Consider the following 17500-nt stretch of genomic DNA (forward strand, 5'->3'; position numbering starts at 1 on the left):
CAATTAGGAGCCAGGCTTGTGAGAGGGATGTTCCCCAAAGGGTCCTGGTTTGGAGAGGGTACAGGCGGGGCTGAGGGGATCCCCCATGCACGAATTTCATGCACCAGGCCTTTAGTACTTCAATAAATGGTAGTTGTCATTAATGTCAATCTCATGGTTTTTCTATAGCACAGATATGTCTTATATACATCTCATGTTATTGTCTCACCCACTAGGAGGAGCTCATGACATACCAATTGACACATAGGTTGTACCTTGAGTGTAAAAGCTGCATAAAATTCAGCTGAATAACTGGACAAATCAGTTAGATTATTTAATACAATGAGGTTTAACTCTTGACCGTCCATACCAATTTTACTTGATTTGAATGGTGTCCTAACAAACCAGCAACCACTAAAAAGCTCAACTCCCTGTTATCAACTCAGACAGGCTGAAATTCCCCTGACACTTGTGAAAATTGTTGCAGTGAGTCAGCTGATCACAGTGGTCATTGACTTTCGTAAACTGTAACTTATATGTTATGAGGAACCCAGCTCAACACAAGGTGAAGTGTAAACCATCTAAAGTATATGGGAGTATACAGGCTCTTTCATCTCCTTTATCAGAAAAGACCATGTAGAAACAAAACATTTGTCCACAGTGCAGCCTGGGACCATTTTAATTTAATTATAGAACAATCCTATTAGAATTGTCTGCTGAACTCCACTGATGGTCAAGTTCATTGCATTATATAAAACTTATCTAATTTGTTTATTTTTAAAATATGTTTTTATTCATTTCAGAGAGGAATGGAGAGGGAGAGAAAGACAGAAGCATCCATGATGAGAGAGAGTCATTGATCAGCTGCCTCTTACACTGGCCATACTGGGGATCGAGCCCACACTGGGCATGTGCCCTGACAGGGAATTGAACTGAGAACTTCTGGTTCATAGGTCAACGCTCAACCACTGAGCTATGCTGGCCAGGCAAGCCTATTTTATTTAAACTGATGGTCTTCACTTTCCAACTCCAGAACATAATAGGCACTCAAAACATTGAAGCATTAAAGGGATGAATTCCTTAATTCATTCAACTGATATTTAATGACTATTTACTATGCTCTAGGCATTGTTTGCACTGGGTCAACAACACACAAAAAGTTTAAAAAAAAAAAAAGAAAAGAAAAAAAAAACCCTGACCTCATCAACTTCATATAATAATGCGAAGAGATTCTCCATACACAAAATAAATAAATAAAATGTGTAATTAGAGCAACAGGTGCTAGTGAGAAAAGTAAGACAGGGAAGAGTCATGCAAAAATTCAGGCATGCATGAAGAAGTGTTGAGGAAGCACACAGGAGCCTATTTGCATCCTAGAAAAAATTTATGCTCAGGAGGAAATTCAGAGTGTCCACGACCCAAGGACAGCGATTCACTTTTGGAGTCAAAGGGCAACTGTGCAAGTAACCCACCTGGGTGCTTGAGCCTAAGTCCCAGGGAGAAAAGCCCCCATGGGACAGTTTGAGTAGCCTCTCCTTGAACAAGGCCAGAGACCTGCTTGGAAATTATGGGATGGAATAGCCAATATCCATAGATGGGAGAGTTTTCCTATTCCAGCTTCCACTTCAAGCACTGAAATACCTCATGGGCCCTTTGGGCAGGAACAGCAGTTCTAGAAACTCAGGGAGTCCTCGCCTAATGCAGTTCTGGACGTAGTACCAACAGATGGCAGCACCTTTGTGGACTTGTTGGTGAAGTCATAGGTTTTCCTACAGCTCTGTGGCAATAGAGGGAAAGGGATAGATTCCACACTAAGCCAACCATGAATTGGGGAAAAGCGGGGAATCCCAAACAGGATTTGGGGAACCAGGGAAGTGAGGCATGAGACTTTGAAGGACCCACAATATTCAATGAGATTCAATAAAGAGACTTAGTTTCGTGTAATCTGAGAGACACAGGGTATACAAAAATCATACAAAGATTTAATTAACAGAAAGCAGTATTTAAAAAAAATAAATCTGTAGATTGCATATGGAATTTGGAAACCCTGCCAAAGCCCAGTCTGGTAAATGTCAGCCAACAGCTTTATTATGTCTTAACAAAGGATCTTTTCAACATGATGCTGAAGGTGCTTGGGGACCAGACTGGGGAATTCTTGGCATAAATGTCAGAGCTGTTGTGGCTGACTCTGACTCATGTCCATATTACTGGACAATTCCATCACTCAATTAAGCATTCCAGTGGCGCCTTTCACTGTCACACCTAAATTGTCAAAGATGCTATCAACGTGTAACCAAAATAAACCATGAGCTGGCTGTGAAACTGCCCCAGTCCTACAAAAGTGATTATTGACATGGAAAATAGTCTTCTGTGATTTAATCCATGCAGTTTATAATGCCTCTTTCCCATCACGAAGATGGCCATTTGGAAACCCAAGTGATAATTGTCCTCTTGACCAGGAGTTCAACCAGCAGGCAGGCCGGCCAACTGCCCATGTCCCCTCCCCTCCCCTTGGCCAGGCTGGCTTACTTCACACATGCACGAACTCATGCACTAGGCCTCTAATATATATATGCCAGATTATTATATGTTCAGAGAGCATAATAATCCACTGGCCACTCAATATGTGTGTGTGTGTGTGTGTGTGTGTGTGTGTGTGTGTGTGTGTGTGAGAGAGAGAGAGTATGTGCATGGAGGGGAAGTGTTGTGTCCCTCAGCCAAGTCTGCACCCTCTCTAATCTGGGACCCCTTGAAGGATGTCCAACTGCCCGTTTAGGCCCTATCCCTAACTGGGATCAGGTCTAAACAGGCTGTTGGACATACCTTCACAATCCAGGACTGCTGGCTCCAAACTGCTCAACTGCCTGCCTACCTAATTGCCCTTAACCACTTCTGCTTTCCAGCCTGATTAGCCCCTAACCATTCCTTTGCCAGTCTGATTGATGCCTACCTGCTCTCCTGCTGGCCTGATTGCCCCTAACTGCCCTCCCGTGCCCACCTGGTCACCCTTAACTGCCCTCCTGGTCACCCTTAACTGCCCTCCCCTGCCAGCCTGGTTGCCCCTAACTGTCCTCCCCTTCAGGCCTGGTTGCCCCCAACTTCCTCCCCTGTTGGCCCAGTAGCCCCTAACTACCTTCCCTTGCCAGCCTGATTGCCCCTAACTGCCTTCCCCAACAGGCCTGGTCCCCCCAACTGCCCTCTCCTGCAGGCCTGGTCCCCCCAACTATCCTCCTCTGCAGGCCTGGTCACCCCTAACTGCCCTCCCTCCAGGCCTGATCACCCCCAACTTCCCACCCTTTCAGGCCTGGTCCCTCTCAACTGCCCTCCTATGCTGGCTTGATCACTCACAACTGCCATTCCCTGCCAGCCATCTTGTGGTGGCCATCTTATTGTCCACATGGGGGTGGCCATCTTGTGTGTTAGAATGATGGTCAATTTGCATATTACTCTTTTATTTTATATATATATATATAATATAAAACATGGTGCTGGAACATAGGAAATGAACAATGAAAGGACCAGAATCTTTTAAAGTCATCACTCTGGGGTAGCAAATCTGGTGTTTGGCTGGAGGTATATGTATCTTTTGGAGTCTGGCTATGCTGAGCTGAATGCCTCACTGAGCTCTGCTTTCTCTATTGATACAAAGAGGAAACATGTGCCACCAGCAGAAAGAGATCAAAAGAGAGTCTATTATTCAATTTAGGGTCTGAAAAAAAATTTGGCCAAAAGTTCCACTAAAATGGCTTCAAATAACATAAGGCATTTCATGTATTTATTATAGTCAATACAGAAGTTTGAACTAAAATTCAGGATGTTACATTTACAAATGCAAGGAAAATGACAATATTTTAAAATCCAACCAAAATGGGAACCCTTTGATTGGTTTACTAGAGGTGGAGTGGTCACTTATTCAAGAACTCACAGATATACACAAGTCAAGAAAATGTAATTGTTTAAAATTTCCCTCAATGACTTGATTATGTCACCGGACAGTACTAAAATGAGGCCCCAAAGAGAAGAGAGCCAGAAAGCCATTTTCTGTAAATATACATTCTTCCATGGTTATCATAACCTTAGGGTTCAGTAACTCATGGAATTAGTTGGGAGAGATCCTAGACCCATTTTTCAGACAAGCAAACTTGGGCACAAAGGTGTGATAGGTGGGAACTGCTCTGAGTCATGGGTTTATCCCTGTACCTCCTTTGTGACTCTGAGCCTTGCTCAACCCCATTTGCTTAGGGAGAGGCAAGTTTGCCACAGAAAAGAATGGTGTTGGTGCCAGTGTGCCTTATGAAGAACAGGAAAGGATGGTTCGCCATGAACTGAACTCGGATGGGGAGTCGTTTAATGACAAAGTTGTCCCCAGTGGCTGCTGCTGCCTCTGTGCCCTCTTCGTTGACATCCACATATGACTTGTGGATGACCTTTGATACATACAGCCCCTTGGCTGGTGACATTCCAGACAGATCAGCTTTACTCTGGTGGAAGACATCTGTCATCCCGAGAGATTTTAGCAGGGAATTCAGCTCATACTTGATCTCCAGTTTGAATCGGGGCAAATGGACTTCGACGTCCCTTTCCTTCATGTTGGAGGAGCTGGTCCATTTGCGAAATGTCTTCACATTCAGCCTCTTCTCTATCTAAGAGAAAACACAGATGGATCCACAAGAGCCAAGCACACACCTCCACATTAATTGCTGTCTGTTTTATAATTTTCAGAGTGAATTATTCAATTCCACTGACTTCTCTTCTATCTTTAAACTGTGCTCAAGTTTTACCTGAGAAAGAAAAGAATCCTGCATTTATCCACATCTTCCATTTTCTATTGTCTACTTCTCATCGATATTTCATAATTAAACTTATCCAATGTGTGTTAATGTGCAGGCTTTACCTAAACTCTAATGCCTCTGCAATTGTGTTCTCATTTCCTGGAAGAACTCAAGTACTTCTTGGTTCTCATATCTGAAACATTTAGTAGCAATCTCCATTATGAACTCGTTTGTCACTTGGCTTCTGTGACATGGGGACCTCTTGTTCCACTCCACTTTAATCTCCTCCTGTCCCCACTCTTAAAGTTGACCTCTGGGTGCCTACACTTAAGTCAATTCCCACATCCCTGCTCAGATTTCCCAAAGCAGCCTCACAACTCTGACTTATTCTCCACCCAGTTCCAGACGTTTTTGTAAACTCTTTACACTTCTGACCTTGGACGTTTGAAACTCTCTACAGACCTCCCCACAGCTCTAAACTAGCATGGCAAACCCCATCATTCCTCTGCTACAAGAGTTGAAGACTTTTGGATCACCTCACCATCCCGACAATATCAGATCAGTGGTTTCGCTTTCTATCTTTTCCTTTTGTCTTTTTGTACCCTGATCCAAGTTACCACAACTTCATGACACAAAGTCATTTCATTGCCTCATGCTTCTAAGGCCTTTGCAGGTGCTCTTTGCTCTGATTAGAACAGCACCCATGTATGTACAAGAGCTATTGCAAAGGCCCAGAAGCTCAACTGGTCTCCTAGGCAACAGTCATGCTGGCAGAGCACTTTACAGTCCCAGCAAAGCTGGGAGGAGCTGTGGTCACTCCATAGCAGTGTCTTGCCTGCTCTATGACAGGCAACTCTGATAGCAGCCAGGAAGAAGGGTCAAACTCAAACTTGGCCCAACATCTTGACCTCTTCTCAGTGGCTGTGGCTCTCATTTCCCCTCAAAAGCAAGATGCTAAACATGGTGGTCGGCCCACAAAAACATGCAATTTTTGGATCAGCAATACTGCTCCTGAGAGGAAGATGACTTCATTAGATGTTCACAGCCTGGGAGCCCAACCTGCATTATAATTTCATTACAACGGTGTTTCTTCAGTGTCAAATGATCAATATGTGTGTGCAGCATGGCCCTTTTGCTACCAGATAGATGCCTTTTTAAATATAACACCAGGTTGTTTTCCCTAAATACATTAGACTGAAGGCAGGGGCCAGGAATCCCTCCTTTCCTCTCACAGTCCTTGGGCCAATGCTGCTAAACCAGCTCTTGTCAAATTAGTGCTGGCTGCACTGATATTGTGGGATACACAAAGTGTGGAGGGTGTGTGTGTGTGTGTGTGTGTGTGTGTGTGTGGTGCATGTGCATGAGAGTTTTTTCTGCTGTCAGCATTCCTGTAACATACCTGTTCTAGAGTCACCCTGCCCGTGGGAAGCAGGATGATCATGCTTAGTTTGTCCTGCACGTAGGGCAACTCAAGCACTTGCATCTGCGGCTCCTTTATGAAGGCCAGTTTAAACCTTCCCGCTTGATACATCATTTCCACAATTACGCTCTTACCCTATGTTTTTGAAAGATTGTAATTAGACAATAATTAAACATGTGTGTGCACATGCATGTGCTCTGATTTTCTTGCATTACAAATCTCTACACTAACATTCTAAACACATGGGTAAAATATCAACTACAAAACACACACTTATTGCTTTCCTTTGAAAAGATTATGATTTTATATTTCAATATAAGTCCTGGTGAGAGCCAAATTGTTTGAATAATGAAAATAGTAATAAAAACAATAATATAGATGTTTCCCAAAAAAAGCCAGGGTTTCCCGATAAAATGAGTTATATAGGAAAATGATATCATGGGATCATTTCCTTTTTAATTCAATTGGCTATTTTTTAGCAGAAAAATAATAGTTGTGTTGTGCCCCTAGAGCAAATAGCCATAGCATATATGGAGAGAACACTCAGGTAGGAGAACAGCCAGGAAAGAACAGGCTTTCTCTTCTTCCGGGACACCCCAATGTCCAGAGCCTCCACTCAGGTGCCTCTGAGAAAGGTTATTGTCATTTCATAGGGAAAATGAAAATAAAATTCATAGACTACACAGTTAAAAGTACCTACAGAGATCTAGACGAGTATTTCCACTAAAACTTCCTAACCTGTCCATAAAAGTTATTGCAGTCTCCAAAATGTACCATCGATCTGAAAATGAAACACGTACCTCACTTAGCTGAAAAGGGGTTTTAATTGTCTCTCTTTCCTGAAATTTATTTTGCCATTGTCCTTTGAAATATATGGCATTCACCAGGACCATCACAGAAGAAGGGTCAATTGTGTCCTTTCCAAAAAGGTTTGTAATTTTTCCTTTTAATAAGAAAAAGAATAGATAATAGATTTGGATTTAAACTTATTGATAATAGTTAGTCACAATAGCTAATATTAGTGATATATATATATATATATGTATATATAAGCATATTATATTTTAAATTGATAAATATATAAATGAATTATTAAATAAAAGCAATACTCTAAATAAACACCCAGCATGTGAATCCCTAATGAACACCCAATGGCAGATAACACCAATCAATCTATTCATTTATTCTAAAGATATTTTAAGAGACTTCTGTGTGCCAGGCACTGTTCTAGGCACAAAACTGAGCCTAGAACACTAAACTGAACAAACAAAAATCCCTATTATCCTTAACATCCTAGTGATTCTACTGTGAGCTTTTTCAGGTATCTTTAGTTTAAGTTTCAGACTCTTTCTCACCACAGAGTTCCCAGGCAGCCACTAGCAGTGGACCAGAGCTGGCATGTGAGATAAAACATATTATCCTCTACTGTTCTAAATAAATTAACATGTCAAAAAAAATGTGTGGAGTTTTCCATGCATTTTCTAGTAGTATAAAGTCCTAAATTGGTACATATTTTAATCTGGTCACCTATAACTGAATTTGAATAACATCCATCAATTGACAAGATACTTTTGAGAGTCACTGCTGTTAAATTATATAATTGACACAAATATGTTAGCAATAAAAGTCAGAGAACTCTTAAGGTCTGGGAATGGGGTGGGTAAGTTTCTGGGAGGAGACACGAGGATGACCCTGGGAGTGTCCTTCCCAGTAACTAATATTTGCTTTCCTGACCTGGGTGGTGGTACACCAGAGTATTTATCATTGTGATAATTCATTGAGCAGCAAACACATGCATATACTTTTCTAAATATACACATATTTCAATCAAAATGTTTATTAAAAACTCAAGCTCTAAGGTACATATTAGATAACCAATTGCAATATGCAAACATTATTTGGATTCTGATTCAAACAAAAAAAGAGGCAACTGGGGGAATAAGAAAATTCATTAAATATTTGTTAATATTAAATAATTTTTTTTAATTTTCTAGGTGTAATAATGGCATAGTGTTCATACTTTTTAAAAGCCTATATTTTTGACAGGCACAAACTGAAACAGAGAGAGAGAAATAAGATATTGGTATTGGCTCCCAAACAATCTGAAAGAGGTGGGAAAAGGGCATGCCTATACTAAATAATATTGGCTTAAGTAATAAGTATTGCAGCTGAGTGATGGATGAATAAGGATTCCTTCTAGTTTCTCTTTTTTCTTTAATTTTTCCCTTACCTAGATTTTTTTAAAGAAATGAACACATCTTTGATATGAACATTTAAAAAGAAATATTTAACAACACATATGCAAAATTGTGAAAGGTAGATTTAAATTTAATTAAACTTACTGGCAGAATGTATGACAATACTTCCCTAATGGAGAAACAGTGTTCTTTTCATTCTCAGAATCACTTGGCTAGATCATTGAGGACAATGGATATAAGAGATTTTACAAAATATTCCCCCACTTCATCCACTGTTAGTTTGTTGTGTCTATTTCTGGACCTCACCCTGCTTCTTTGTTAACACTGACTCAGGGAGTTTACCAGCACAAATCAAGTTTGGAGACATACATGTGACTTATCCTCACCATTAGTTTTGCTTTCAACCCAAGCATTAATAGTTTGCCTGGTTTCTTCTGCAGACTTTTGAAAATCAACAACTTGAGGCCTGGCTTGATACAGTTTCTCAGAACAACTTAAAAATTGCTGTAAAAGAAAGGATAACTGCATAAGAACACAAAAATAATGTAAGGAAAACAAATATCTCCAGTTCAATGTATTCTAAAATCATAACAGACAAAAGCATTTTGTGCATATATGTCGGAAAGGGAGCAGAATCCATACAAAGACATTTAATCAAATCAAAAAAACTTTCCCAAAAAAATGTTCAGGAATTTTTTATTGCTACTTCTGTCATCTCATGGACATTCTTAGCTTTAAAATGTTCAAAGCAAAATGACAAATTGCAGTAGAGCTTCTATCTTTTCATGCTATCCTTCTAATTTCCTCTTCAAAGGACACAAACAAATGGGAGTTACTGCTCTAATGTTCACACAGGAAAATTGAGAACCAGAGTGATTAAATGGTTTCCTTGTTTGAGGTCTAACAAAAGATTAGGTCTCCACATGCTATATTTCAACCTCCATATGAGCCACCACAAGTAAAATTAATAATAGTATTCTCTGGTGTAGACATTGACATTTTGTTCAACTTTATATAAAATCACACTGGTCAAACAAAAGCTAAGACACTAAAGCCAGCAGATCACCTCAATTACAGCAGGATGACGTAGCAATGAAAAACAGGAATGTGGATTTGGACAGGGATCAAATTCTGGCTTTGTCACTTAGTTATCTCTGTGACCTTTCTCAACTTGACTTTTCATTATTTGCTTCACAATTGTGGCATTAATGACAATTTTGTACCTACATCTTAGGACTATGTAAGGACTATATAAGATAATGTTTATAATGTATGTAGTAGAGTGATTGACACATAGTAAATATTCAATAAAATTCCATATTCCAATGGTATTGAGAAATAGCATAAATAGTGTTAGAATTTTGTAGAAAAAAAAACAAAAAACAAAAAACAAAAAAACTTGGTCTAATCCTCTCATTTTAAATGTAGAAGTGACTTGCTCAAAGTCATATGTCTACAGGAGAACAGAACTCAGATCTCTTGGCTCCCAGTCCAGTGTACTTTCCACTAATTTTTGAAACTCTGCCTCTCAGGACCTTTGAAGAAGAGATGAGAAATGGATTTTTGATTTTTTTATTCTGGCCCATAAGGGTTAATTCTTACCTGCTTTGTTTTGTACTTCATTCTTAACATTGTTTCTTGGACAACTTTGGTGATATTGCAGAAGTAATTTTTTTTTTATGTAATATTTCATAACCTTAAATGGGGGCTTGGTGAAACCATTTCATTGAAACTCTAACAGGTTCAAATGTAATCTCTAAAGATAAATGTGACTCTTCTCATTTGTGATTTATCTTATGGTGTGAAATTCAGAGGATATCAAGAAAGATGTTGACCACCAATCCAAATGGACATACCTGATAGAATGGCATCGTCTGTGTCCCGTAGAGTCTGTTAGCGATGCTTAGGGTATAGTTAGAGTCTGGCTGGTTGATTTGAGATAATAGGGCTCCAAACTCTGAGTGAATCCTTCCAGTTTGGCTGCACTAAAGAATGTAGTATAAAGTTGCTAGATTAAATTGCTTGATTTATAGAAGAGTTATAAATGACATGAAAACAACAAAGAAAGTTGAAAGCATTTTTCTTCTCTAATTTCCTCTGGCACAATAATCTCAGCTCTCTATGACCCTGGTTACAGAGTGTGTGCAGAACTGTAAGCTATTGCAAACGCACATGCACTCCCAGCCCCAATGTTTTAATTCAAAACTCAAATTATCATAAATAAAGAGATCCTAATGGGATATTTAGGGCAATAATCTAAGTTTTCTGTGCATTTTTTTTCTGCCTTTGTACCTATAGAATCATTTTTCTTTTCTCTCACACTCCTTTCAATATCTCCATATCTGTGACCACTTATTAGAATTCTTCAGCTCTCCCTGAACTGACCTTCCACGCCCATCTGTCCCTCACAGGAGGAATCTGGTTAAGCATGCAGCTTTGATGCATCAGAATTCATGGACAGTAGAGGGGTTATGCCTATATTCCCTAAAGCAAAGATTCCCTAACAATAAATTAGATTCTATGAGAAAAGTATTTTGTGAATCTATACACATTTATATGCTTTCTGTTGGTCACAGTCAACACACAACTATTGTCATGTGAGAGTTCTCTATAAATTTCATTTCTAAAGAAACCATCTTACTGGAAGGAACTAAGAACAGGTGGGCTGGGCAGCATCGAGCCCTGTTTTCCTGGTGTATAATTATGTGACAAAGCCTCCGTGTCTTTTCTCAGTCCCCTCACTAGTCTGAAAAATGAAACACTGCACATGGCAGGCTCCACATGGCACATAGTTTGTAAAAGAACAGAAAAGTTTGAGAAAGGATGACAGTAAGTCATCTGATAAAATCTGGGGTCTTTAATATTGTCATCATTATCATTATATTAACTCTGTAGACTGTAGCAATTATCAGGAAGATTGAAGGAGGATACCAAGGAGGACATTGTAAGCGTCCTTAAGGAACAAGAAGGGGCTCTGCTACTCAACCCCTGCACCGTTATCTCTTGGTGCTCTCACAAAGAGCGCTTGACAGCTCAGCAGTCATACCTTAGCTGAGTCCTTAAACTCTGGCTTTAATGATTCTGCAATATGATTAAAGTGAAGCACCTAGAAGATGAAAGAAGAATCAATTGGCATCAAAAGCAGCATATAGTCTATAAAGGTTAAGTACCTGTTTTTCCATTTCAGAAAAGGCCAATGCAATAACTAACATTTAAAGATGTTAAAATCCAAGTCCTGAACTAAGCATTTACATATCTTTTTTTAATATATATTTTATTGATTGTTTACAGAGAGGAAGAGAGAGGGTAGAGAGTTAGAAACATTGATGAGACAGAATCGTTGATCAGCTGCTTCTTGCACACCCCCTACTGGGATTGTGCCCTCAACCAAGGTACATGCCCTAGACCAGAATCAAACCCGGGACCTTTCAGTCCACAAGCCAATGCTCTGTCCACTGAGCCAAACTGGTTCTGGCTAAGCCTTTACATATCTTAACTCTCACAGCAACTTTATGAGTAGATACTATTATCCCCATTTTTTGCTAGAGAAATTGAGCCAAAGAGAGATTGAGTGGCATGACTGGGACCACTGTCTGTGAGGGTCCAGGATTGAGTTGTCATTCACTAGACTCTTCTCCCCTCTCCTTCCTTTCTCACTCTATTCACTATGACAGAGCCTATCCAGGGCCACGTAAAACATTACATGGTTCTCCAGCACAATACCTATTTTAAATGCAAAAATAAGTCATGAAAGTAGTACATCAAAATATGGGGGAAAAGACAAATAATAATGGAATGTGCAAGTATCCTGGAAGTTGTTAAATGATATTCTTCTAGGCTTTTCACATCAATAAACTATATACATAATGAAAAATCACTGTATATTGGCCTGTGTAACCTGAAAAGTCACCCTTCCTCTCTTAGCCTCAGTTTCCCCAACAAAATGAAATAAGGATAATAATAGCTACTTGCCACACAGGGTTATTATGACATTCAAATACATTAATGAATTTTTTAAAAAAAACTCAATAATTCTTAAAGTAATATTAAATTGTACTATAAGCCGAAACTGGTTGGCTCAGTGGATAGAGCGTCGGCCTGCGGACTGACAGGTCCCGGGTTCGATTCCGGTCAAGGGCATGTACCTTGGTTGTGGGCACATCCCCAGTAAGGCAGCTGATCAATGTCTCTCTCTCTCATCGATGTTTCTAACTCTCTCTCTCTCTCTTCCTCTCTGTAAAAAATTAATAAAATATATTTTTAAAAATTGTACTATAAATTAAACTTCTAGAGAGCAAGAATAGTATTGTATATGTACTTTCTGTTATGTTTAAATCATAGAAGGGAAGAACTCTAAAAGTAATTGTGGAAATGTATGTGTGAAACCACTGGTGGTGAGGAAGAGACTGTGTATACATGTATTGTATTATTGTCATTATGATGCTTTACATTATTTAAGCCATTATCCACTTTAAAGAAATATGATTTGTCCAAGTGTGTTCTTTCACAAGATGAAAGTTTTCTTGGTATAAAGATGTAAGGAATTTGGCTGACCCCTAGGGGGCACAGGTAAAACTTCCAGACTCTGGGGACATCTTTGGTGTATTCCATACCTTTTCTATCTGTTCTGCACTGTTTCCTCTGGCACCAAGGAGTATCATACTTAGAGCATAAAGCAGACTCAGTGGGGAAAAGAAGATATTATCTTCAGCATGGTTATTGTTCAGCTCTTTGAAAACATCAAGGCAAAATTCAACATTTGTTGTGCTGAGAAAATCCATTTTAGGACCAGCACTACCTGAGAACAGAAGGGAAAACAGCTCAGAATATTATTTGGAGATATAGATAATACATTGAGTTTAGTTATTACATTCCATGAATTAAACAGCCTGAGCACATTGCTTCAGAAAGTAGAAAATGCTAGAGAGGGGAATTCACAGTAGTTTTAGATTCTAATGAATAGAAGATTTACTATTCTTTTCAACCAATGCTTCAAAGCTATCTTTTGTTCACATCTAAAAGTGATCTGTGATTGTTCTGGTGCAAAAGAGCAGAAGGAATTCGATCTTTGTGCTCTGAATTTTCATGTTTAATGACACCCCCCACAGAAAAATTCTTGAGCTACATAGACTCAGCTAAATGAGGTGCTTTCCCACTAGACTGTCCACTGTCGCAAGGAGAGAACACTTGCATCCTGGTCATTCATGAGTAAACAATGTGAGAATCAATAAGGCAAACTCAGGCAACCTTCTCTGCTCATTTCCTCCATGAAAATAAAGCAATACTAGCAAATAGGTCATGCCATGAGAAGGTACCCAAAGCCCTCAGCCCTGGGCCTCAGTCATGATATAATGAAAATGGGGGACTGGAAGAAGAAAATCTGAGAGAAATATATAATTCTGGAATATGTGTTATCTAAGGACAATGGTTTGTTAGGAAGAAAGAGTTTGCTTTATTCAATTCCATAAACTCTTATTGAACAATCCTAACTATAAGGAATTGTAGATACAAAACTTATTGAGCACAGTTCTTGTCCTTGGGGAAATGACATTCTCCAAAAACTTCCATTGCCATCAAACACTTTCTTCCTTTAAACTCCAGGTCATTGTTTTTTCTTGGTTCACCACCTGCTTCACTGGGCCACTCCTTTTTGGCCTCATTTGCAGAATCTCAAATTTTAGTCCTCTCCTCCATTTACACTCAGACAGGTGATCTCACCCAATTTCAAGCATTAATTGTCACTGATATGCTTTCAGCTACCAAACTGATATTGCCCCTGAATTCCAGATTCATGTACCTAACTACCTACTCAACATATCTTCTTGAGTGTCTTATCTGAATCTCAAATTTAACATGTCCAACAGCAAAGTCGTGAGTTCCTGAACCTCTCTGCAGCCTACACCCCTAGCAGCCATCTTGATCTTTGTAAATGGCAGTTCCATTTCTTCATTTCCTCAGATTAAAAACTGTGGGATCATCCTTAAACACTTTCTCATTCACATAACATTCCATCTATCAAAAAATCCTGTTTTCTCTGTCTTCAGAAATACTCACCATCTACCAATTTCTCACACTCTCCAGCTACCACCCTAGTCAAAGCTATCATCATTTCTCTCATGGATTATTGAAGTAATCTCCCAATTCATTTTCCTACTTTAATCCTGACCCATTATATTTTCTAGAGAAGATAGAGTGATGTTTTTAAATACCAGTTGGTTATGTACTAACAGCAGAACTGCTTATAGCCTTTGGTCAAAAACCCTAGTGGCTTTCCTTTCTCTCAGAGCAGAGACAAGACTCCTTCATGATTTGGCCCCTACAGCTCTCAGTCTCATCTGCTACCAGCCTCCCCACCAGCTCTCTCTATTCTTTCTAGTCATATCACCACCCTGCAGTCCTTTAACATGCCAAGCAGATTCCACCTCAAGGCTTTTACATTTTCTATTCCTCTGCTAGGATGCTCTTTCAAAAATTACCCAAATGGCTCACTCCAGCAGTTCATTTCTCTCTCTGCTTAGATAACATCATCAATAAGGATTTCACTGGCCACATTTCTCCAATTATCTTTCAGTCCATTACCATAGTGTGTGTGAATATATATATATATATATATATATATATATATATATATATATATATATATATAAAAAACTATATATATATAGTTTTACTTATTTGCCCTATATATATTATATATGCATAGTGTACTTATTTGTTTGCATTATATATTATATATATTTATAAAATATAAATAAACTATATGTGCATTCATATATTATAGTGTATGTTATATATTATACATATATTTATTGTCTGAAACCCCCTCCCTCTAGAGTACAACCTCCATTAAAACAAAGACTTTGTTTTTTATGCTTTATTTCACTACCTAGTCCAGCCCTGGCTAGCCACTCACTAAATATCTATGGAAGGAAGAAATTTTAATTAAATTAACACTAGGATATACAGGTATGATAAGGTGTCAACAAAGCCACACTTGATTAAAGAATAAGCTGCTCCTCATTTGGTTCACTGCAACCAGTCCAAATGCCATATTTTGCTACTCTGATCTGTTCCCCTTTGACAACAAAGTACAGCTGGAGCTCTTTACCTTTGTTGCTTTCTGGTGGTGAAGTGGGCAGTTTGGTAGGAGAGATTGGAGCTGCGTCCCTGAAGAGGAAATATAAAGCCTTCACTTTTTGCCCCTCCCTTTCCATTTGTGTCCTTAGTGATTCAGCTCTACACTTTCTGGGAGGTAAGTTCAGCCCTCAGAGGAAGGCTCCTTAAATGTCATCAGAGCTGCTTTGAGTCCCTGAGATTCTCAGGACGGCCAGTGTTTTCTGGAGAAGCGCCCAGTTCTTGAACATTCTCTGCTCTGCTAAAGGGGAAACATTGGCAAGCTAACCTCTATTCAAGAAAATAAGCCAGCTGTCTACAAAGTGTAACATGTACTTATTCAAGTTGGTAGAGCTATATTCCACATCCCAGGGATTGCTTATGTCCACATGCAAGCACAGAGCTACTCAAATGGGAAAGATTCTGGCCGTGATGGATGCCTCCTGGCCCAAGGCACATTCGTCCCTAGGTCTTTTGTGCCCTCCTCCATGAAGCATAGGTTTTTACTTGGAACTTCAGCAATCTGCTGGCAGGTAATTCCTGTCCCATAAAAAGAACAGAAGAATGAGCTCCAGCAGGATTTATTCTGTGGTTTCAGTTTAAAAGCTTGGTAGAAGCAACAAGCCAATCATATTTAAAGTGAGTTCAGAAGTATGTTTCAAGCCTATGTAAAAGAGATTATAGATTAGGGTTAGGGATGAAAGCTGGAGACAAAAAAAAAAAATGTCTGTGGTATGCAGGAGCCAGAATCAGCACTATGCGACAAGCCCAGCTTACCAAAGACCTTTCTTGTCCACATTACCCACAGCCCAGCCTCCTGGCTTGATTCCACTGCCCAAAGGTAAGCACTGAGAGCTGAGTGCACTGCACTTAGGTTATAAAAAAGCCTTCAGGGCCAGTGACTTCTCTCTTCATCCTCAGCATGCAAGGTGTCCTCCCTAGACAAAAGGAAACCAGTCTATTAGACATGAGAACTAGAAAGGTTAGGTTTAAAATGATGACACTAATAGCCACTATGCCCATAAAAATAGCTGTATGCAACCAATCACAGAACAAAAAGGAGTCCAGAATATATCCAGTCTTTCTGTGCTCAAAGCAAGGGTTTTCTGATGTGAGCCAATTCCAGCCAGAGGTTTCCATAGCTTGGAAACCTCATATCCATGCTTAAGGCCAATCCTGCACCTCTTCATCTGTTTTCATCTCCCTTGAGGTCTAATTTTTAAAAAGGATTGATTTTCTTAGCTTCTTTGCTAATTAAGAAGGGCTGATCAAAGGAGGTATTTTTCATCCTTATTCTATACTGTACTCCTATTATTTTCCCTATCAGAGGGGAAGATCTTGGGCTCATATTCTTTATTATATTTTTATTGATTTCGGAGAGTAAGGAAGAGGGAGAGAGAAATAGAAACATCAATGATAAGAGAGTACCATTGATTGACTGCCTCCCACAACCCAGGCATGTGCCCTTGACCAGAATCGAACCCAGGACCCTTCAGTCTGCAGGCAGACGCTCTATCCACTGAGCCTAATCAGCTAGGGATTTTGGGCTTATTTGGTTTTTCTTTCCAGGTGGAAGGACATAATTATAGAGCACTGTTTGCCTCTCTTTACTCTCTCATTCACTCCTAGTGTTTTAGTCTTAGACAAAATCTTGCAGGCATGTAATTTACTTTGAAAATTATCTCAGGAGATAGAAAAAGTTATGCAATACTCATTAGAAGTTGGCCACAGGTATCTGATCCCATAGACCTCCAAAAGAACCTTATAAACAGTATCTTGAAACGGCCCTCTCAGTGGAAGATTGAGGGAAGCCTTTGTCTATTGGCTTTCATCCCATTGGCTTTCATTCCATTGACCTATGAACTCTCTATTGGCTTTCATCCCATTGGCTTTCATCCCATTGACCTATGAACTCAGGTTGCACTCGAATGCGTATCAAGCATGTGCAACCCACACCAAGGAATCAGAAAAGCTCTGGAGCTGGAAATGAGATGTAAGGGGAGGTGCTGTCAAGTTGA

At 39.5% G+C, this 17500-nt stretch overlaps 1 protein-coding gene across 3 annotated transcripts; it reads right to left on the reverse strand.

Annotated features, from left to right (window-relative positions):
* Window positions 1–3740: 3740 nt before the first annotated feature.
* On the reverse strand, window positions 3741–16224 carry SERPINB11 (serpin family B member 11). 3 transcript variants are annotated; one of them, XM_036418290.2, is made up of 9 exons: window positions 15478–16223; window positions 12983–13167; window positions 11416–11475; window positions 10226–10354; window positions 8756–8873; window positions 7699–7755; window positions 6972–7114; window positions 6151–6306; window positions 3741–4622 (listed from the first exon to the last, which is right to left on the reverse strand). In XM_036418290.2, exons 1-9 carry the CDS (start codon window positions 15581–15583, stop codon window positions 4218–4220), a joined length of 1359 nt encoding a protein of 452 aa, XP_036274183.2. In that variant the 5' UTR covers window positions 15584–16223; the 3' UTR covers window positions 3741–4217. The 3 variants fall into 3 exon arrangements, with proteins under 3 accessions (XP_036274183.2, XP_036274184.2, XP_036274185.1); XM_036418291.2 differs by lacking the exon at window positions 11416–11475 and having other exon boundaries at window positions 15478–16224; XM_036418292.2 differs by lacking the exon at window positions 7699–7755 and having other exon boundaries at window positions 15478–16210.
* Between the last annotated feature and the right edge of the window lie 1276 nt (window positions 16225–17500).

The sequence above is a fragment of the Pipistrellus kuhlii genome, unplaced genomic scaffold (assembly GCF_014108245.1).
Source record: "Pipistrellus kuhlii isolate mPipKuh1 unplaced genomic scaffold, mPipKuh1.p scaffold_m20_p_6, whole genome shotgun sequence".
Taxonomy (NCBI): domain Eukaryota; kingdom Metazoa; phylum Chordata; class Mammalia; order Chiroptera; family Vespertilionidae; genus Pipistrellus; species Pipistrellus kuhlii.

Coding starts and splice junctions, on each gene's coding strand:
- SERPINB11 (XM_036418290.2), bottom strand. CDS start 15,583: ATGGAAAGGGAGGGGCAAAAAGTGAAGGCTTTATATTTCCTCTTCAGG. Junction 13,168..15,477: donor ACCACCAGAAAGCAACAAAG/GTAAAGAGCTCC, acceptor TTCTGTTCTCAG/GTAGTGCTGGTCCTAAAATG. Junction 4,623..6,150: donor GCAGGGTGACTCTAGAACAG/GTATGTTACAGG, acceptor GTTTTCTCTTAG/ATAGAGAAGAGGCTGAATGT.